This window comes from Diachasma alloeum, unplaced genomic scaffold, assembly GCF_001412515.2.
Source record: "Diachasma alloeum isolate Michigan unplaced genomic scaffold, Dall2.0 Dall_scaffold_00194, whole genome shotgun sequence".
NCBI lineage: Eukaryota > Metazoa > Arthropoda > Insecta > Hymenoptera > Braconidae > Diachasma > Diachasma alloeum.
Genome location: NW_021680359.1, coordinates 814,842 through 821,215, shown reverse-complemented (window position 1 = coordinate 821,215; position 6,374 = coordinate 814,842). Strand labels below are relative to the sequence as shown.

General features: G+C 39.9%; 2 protein-coding genes across 2 annotated transcripts; both read right to left on the bottom strand.

The window, feature by feature from the left end:
- Positions 1–850: 850 nt before the first annotated feature.
- LOC107048469 lies at positions 851–1,531 on the bottom strand. Its single transcript, XM_015271638.1, has one exon. The coding sequence runs from the start codon at positions 1,529–1,531 to the stop codon at positions 851–853; it is 681 nt and encodes a 226-aa protein (XP_015127124.1).
- A 257-nt stretch (positions 1,532–1,788) lies between these two features.
- LOC107048468 lies at positions 1,789–5,370 on the bottom strand. The gene has a single exon (XM_015271637.1). The coding sequence runs from the start codon at positions 5,368–5,370 to the stop codon at positions 1,789–1,791; it is 3,582 nt and encodes a 1,193-aa protein (XP_015127123.1).
- Between the last annotated feature and the right edge of the window lie 1,004 nt (positions 5,371–6,374).

The window sequence follows — 6,374 nt, the reverse complement described above, 5'->3', positions numbered from 1 at the left end:
AAAAAAAGCAGAAATTATAGTAGTAATGAGTCAAAATAAAAAAAAGCGATTCATAATTATTCTTCTGCACATTTTTTTCAAAATATTGGAGAACATAAAGTTGCTTATCTCAAAAAGTGGTCTATACAGCTAACGGACAATAAACAATGAGTTTTTTCATAGCAATGATCAATTTTTGGATACGTAGAATATAGGAAAAATATAGGGGGTTTCTCACTTCAATAACACGTGTTATTTCACATACGTAATGTTCAATATTCACCGGAGGTCCCCCTTTATTGATGTAAATCAGTGAAAAACATAAAAATTCCAACAAATATGTTCACTTTTATTTCGTTTAATCTGACTTCCCGATAATTCTCGAATATTTTTTATTCAAATAGTGTTTCTCAATTCACCACAATGGTTTTTCTGAATGCCCAGAGTGCTAAAGAATATATTTCTGTTTTCTCACCACGTAATATACAATAATCCCGGAAATATCTTTGTTGGCAGGTAATCCCATTGAGATTCCTCACATGGGGCACTTCTTCTTCTTCAAAACCCTTGCCCAAACCTGGCGGTAAACTTTTATCGCCACGACGCTCGGTTTGCTCTTTCAACTCATTCTCTCAACACTCTCCCAGCATGCATACATGTATACATGTGGATTCGTGGGTTTTCTTCCCCAGGATGTACGACAACGCGACTCGTAAATTCAGCGGACGGTGAAGGAGAATGACTCAGTTGCAGCAGTGAATCAGGGGTAAGTGTAGAATGTTGTATTACGATTGTTCCAGTAATGCCACTGTGAATTGTAACAACTTTAGAATCAATTTCGGAATTTGTTATTTATTGCCCGAGATATTTGTCAGTAGAGTCCCTGAGTGAGATAGAGATAAAGTTTCCTCAGTAATTCAACGGCTAATATTACTTCAATTTCGTCCTGTTTCGCCCAGTAGTAGTGTCGGGCTAAAACGGCATTCTCCTCGATTTTTTCACAGAGATCGATGAATACAGCGGATCTCAATGCTTGGATAAACATTCTGAAACTCATAGAGTACCTCATTTTGTCACAAAGGAGAATATGAAGCTCTTCTGAGGGTATTCTCCTCAATATTTTGTTTATCATGACTATGAAACCTCCTGTAGCAATGCTGGGCTGCTCCTCTTGAAATTGAGGTAGTGATTTCCATAGTTCACGGATTTTTGTCTCCCAATTGTCAATTTGTAGCCCCAGATTCTGGAGAATTTTCAGGAACATCCAAGTTTCTGGAATAGTTTCCAATTCTTTCAATATAAATCTCTTCTGATCGTTGATGAAACTTCGGGTATCATCTAATTGCTTGTCATATTTGAAATAATTAAAAAGGATATGACGGCTCTCGTCAATGGGGAAGAAAGCCAATATATCGTTGAAATCCTCCTCGAGGGAACTATCATCTCCGTTATTCAGGTTTGGATCCGAATTTTGTAATCCATTACGCTTATTTAAGAAAACTGATACGAGAAACATTGATGTGATCACTGCAAATGCGATGAAAAAATTCATTCCCCGTATTTTGCACTTGAAAATTTAGCCATGTTGATGCTAACCTCTTGTATTAGTAAACAAACTCGATTTCACTAATGGAGTGAAGTGAAGAACAACAGTATTGGGAGGTAATGTTGAGAGGAGATATACGTAGGGAATACACATCATGGACAGAGCTATGCATTGATTTATTCTTTCTAGTTAACACATTACAATTACGAAATAAAAAACTTCATAACATTAATTTTCCAACGAAGAGAAATTTAGCCTAGAATTCATGGGTCAATGACTCCCGGTGGAGTTTTAATTCCGAAAACTCGAGCGAAGAAGTCAGAAATGGCCTTCAGGTCAACACCGTGAGCTTTTGCCTCACGCAGAAGCTGCTGGAAATTCTCATTAGCAAAAAGAGTATTTGTTACAGTCTGGAAGTTATCAGACTTGATGAGCTGGACGAAATCAGCAAAGGCCTTGGAATTCTCCAGTTTGAAGTAGTACAGCTGCTTTATTTGGGGGTAAGGGAGGAGCTCCTTGAGTTTCTCAATGAGTCCAGAGACACCAGGCTTCCCAGGCAGACTTTTTCGCACCATGGAGGGATGCTTATCATCCAAGCCAATGAACTTGTGAATTATTTCAATTGTTTCGTAAATGTCAAGACCCGCAGCATCCAGTGATTTCAGCATTTCGTTGTATTCAGGGATCTTGTCAAGCGTCCTGATAATATTTTTGAAGTCCTCAGATCGGATGTACTGAAATGTCTCTTTTGTTTCTTTGTCATAAAAAGTGTATTCGAGCACAGTCTTGGTGATTTTATCAACTGGGAGCAAATCAAGGAATTCTGCTAAATCATCGCGAAGTTCACTTCCTGCACGGTAGAGGCTTGCAGGTTTCGGTGGGAAGGGGACTTCTGGAAACTTGAGGCCGAACACTTCCTGCAAGAAAGTGACGATATGGTCTATGCTGATGCCATGCTTGTGTGCCTGGTATCCTAGTTCAATAAATTTCTTATTGACAACGAGTCTGTCAATAATTGCCTGCATTTGAGGGGCTTTAAAATGGTGAATGAAGGCCCGGAAGTCCTCCGATGTCTTGAGCTTCTCTTCGTAAAGTGCATGGATCTTGTCATGCGGGAGAATAGCCCGGATTTCGTTGAGCATGCCTTGGACACCTGTCTCTCCAGCTCTGGAAATTCTAACGGGTCTTGGGTAGTGGGGAACGCCGAGGAAGTCATTAAGGAAATTGACGATATTGTAGACATTCACACCAGAGTCATTCAAGTACTTCAGGAAGTCACTGACGTCCTGTTCTTCCTGGAGCTCCATGAGCAGGTTCTTGAATTCATCGGTTCTAATGTATTTGACAGCTTCCTGGACGTCAGCATCGTTCATTAAGTACTTGATACCGATCTTCGTGATTTCTTCGACGGGCAGGAGCATGACGAAGTCTTCCAGGTCTGATTGTACGCTGCGACGCTGCCGAGATTCTGGGAAATGAAGACCAAGGACCCTGGAGAGAAAATTTGCTGTGGCCTTGAGATCGATTCCAGCCGCTTTGGCCTTCTTGATAATATTCTGGAACTCCTGGTTAGCCATAAGAGTATCTATAACAGCTTGGAACTTTGGTGAGCGAAGACGGTCGACAAGATTCTTGAACCGTGGCGATTTCTCCATTTTTTCGTTGTAAAGGGCCTTGATTTTGTCGACTGGTAGGATAGCCAAGATGTCGTTGATGAGACCAGAAACACCACCTGAGATTCTCTCAGATGTAAGATATGGTTTGAGACTTGGAAGACCTATAATTTTGTGGATTTCATTGACCAAGTAATAGATTTCTAGGCCAGATTCATCCAAGTAATGAAGAAATGCCGATACATCATCTATTTCCTCAATGTCACTAAGTAGTTTTCTGAATTCTGGAGTCCGAATATATTGGTAAGCAGCTTGCACCTCTTTATCCTTGGCTAAGTACTCGGAGAAGATTTCAGCGATTTTCTCTTTAGGCAGAAGGTTGAGAAAATCATGGATGTCTACGTATAGACTGCGGGCTATGCTTCTTCCGCTCGCTGAGGGGAATTTCAATCCGAATATGGTGGACAACAGATCTGCTATCTTCTCGAGATCGATTCCAGCTTCTCTGGCAGCTTTTAAGATTTCCTGAAACTCTTTGTTAGCGAGAAGTTTGTCAACAACGGCCTGAAATTTAGGGGAATTCAGACGTTGGACGAGTTGCTTAAATGCTGGCGAAGTTTCCATTTTTTGATAGTACAAAGCCTTGATCTCTTCAAGGGGAAGGATAGCTTTGATATCCTGGATCAGGCCATTAAGTCCACCAGTGATAATGCGTAAGAGCCTCTGTTGGATTAGAGGAGGCAGACCAATGAAATCATGCAGTTTGTTAACTGCTCCGTAAATGTCCAAACCTGAATCCTGGATGTACTTGTAGAAGTTTTTGACGTCATCCATCTCTTCAATAATCTTAACCAATTGCCTGAACTCAGCACTCTGCATGTATTCGACAGCTTTTTGGACGTCCTTGTCGTGCTCCAAATATTGCACCACAATATGCATAATCTCATTTTGGGGGATGAGGGCCAGAAAGTCAGCTAGATCTTCTTCAAGGCCAAGAGCCGCACGACGCAGTCTATGGCCTGGGAATTTAATTCCAAGCAATTTGACAAGTAAATCTGCAATGACATCCACATGGACTCCGTGTTCTTTCGCTTTTTTGAGTAGGTGAAGGAAAGTATCATTGGTGAAAAGCTTGTTAATGATAGCTTGAAATTTTGGAGATCTCAGACGTTCGATCATGCTCTTGAATTCCGGTGATGATGTCAATTTCTCCTTGTACAGAGCTCTGAATTTCTCAACAGGCAGTACGGCTTTGATGTCTGCTATAAGACCAGCAACTCCACCGGTGATTCTTGCTAGTGCCACACGGGGAACCAATGGGGGGAGACCCATCAACTCGTGAAGCTTGTTGACTACTTTATAAACATCTAAACCAGATTGTTGGAGGTAATTATAGAAGGCGAGAACGTCTTCAATGCTTTCGACTTCAGTCACGAGGTTCTTGAAGTCCTGAGATTGCACGTATTCAATTACATGTTGAACTTCTTTGTCATTCTGCATGTACTCAGTAACAATAGGAATGACTTTGTCAAGGGGTACGAGGGCCACAAAGTCTTCGAAATCATCGTGGAGGGATCGGACACTTCTGCGAAGCTCAGATTTTGGAAACTTGATTCCCAGAACCTTGGAGATGAGATCGAACAGAACATCAACATCAACTTTATGCGCTTTCAGGGTTTTAACGATGTACTGAACTTCCTTGTTGGCGGCTAGTGTATCTACGATAGCCTGGAGTTTTGGGGATTTGAGACGTTCGATCAAATTCTTGAAGTCCTCTGAGGTCTTCAATTTGTCGTAGTACATGGCTTTGATTTCCTCGTATGGTAAGAGACTCTTGATGTCTGCAACTAGGCCGGCTATGCCACCGGAAATGGCAACCCGTGTGATGGGTTTCATGGGTGGTAGCTCAATCAGATCATTCAATTTGTTGACTAAATCGATTACATCGAGGCCTGATTCTTTCAGATATTTGAGGAAGTTCACAACATCTGGAATACTCTCAATTTGCAGTACCAATTTCTTGAAATCTTCAGTTTTCATGTACTCTAATACTTTTTGCACCTCCTTGTCATTTTTCAGGTACTCTTGGACCAGGGGTATGATCTTCTCGAGGGGAAGAAGCGATAGGAAATCATCCAAATCATCTGCAAGCGATTGAGTCTGGTTCAAAGGGCTGCTGTTTATCGTGCCGGTCAAGCTGATCACCAGCAAGAATGCCAGCGAGAACTTCATCTGTGTGGATTAATGAACATGGTGAGATATATCATACAATATAACACTTAATAACAGAAAGCCACTGATACTTACTATGAAGCGGTTGAGCAAACGCTGATAATTTTCGTTCTGATGGCACCTTCTTTTATACTGCTTTCGAATCAATAAAATGAGTAGATCTGACCTCTATCTCTGGTCCGTTTGACCGATAAGATTAGTACACGGAGGTATAATGTGACTCAATGATCGATTCGTTTTCCTAAATTTCATATCATAATTAACATTGATGTTCAACAATAGATGTAATCAATGCAATGATACAGGGAAAATCATCACAAAATGTTGCTTTTTATCTACAGAATAACGTTCCTTACATAATAGTGCAAGTGTACGACATTTATATCTAAACAATCCCGAACTTTATCTCGTCATTTATCATCAAATCTTCTCTGAAATTACAGAGATACAACATTCAAGTGCCCATTGATAAGAAGAAAAAAAAATAAAACAAATGGCAAACAATGATTTATCGTAATTTTTAAGGAAATTTTTGAAGTCTCTTGTTTTTTGTTACTGAATATCGATCTGTTGTCAACCAGTGATCTCTTATCGGCCATCCATCACAAATACCTGCAAAATTGAAAGACAAATATGGGAATCTGTACGAACCACATTGTATCAATGATTCCTTGACTCCGTTCTTCAAGATTTATTGGTCTTAATTCATTATTGTTTCCGAATGAAAGCTTTGTAATCGTCCAAATTTAAGTTTCGGATTTTTTGTGTTATATCGATCTAGTATAATCTCAAAAGTCCGAAAATGCAATTTTTAGACCTTTTAGTATGTAACAAAGTTCATCTTCAATTGTTCGCTAATGAATGGATAGAATTGAATCTTTTTGTTTCCAAATGTAGATATTGTTGAACCTCATCAATTACGATTAATTAAAATTTAATTCATCCGTCAGCTTTTTACTTCCGAATTTTTTCAAAAATCGGCTGTCCCACGATAACTAAAAAAA

Excerpts from the sequence above, each read along its gene's own strand:
- LOC107048468 (XM_015271637.1), bottom strand. The coding sequence starts at position 5,370 with ATGAAGTTCTCGCTGGCATTCTTGCTGGTGATCAGCTTGACCGGCACG.
- LOC107048469 (XM_015271638.1), bottom strand. The coding sequence starts at position 1,531 with ATGAATTTTTTCATCGCATTTGCAGTGATCACATCAATGTTTCTCGTA.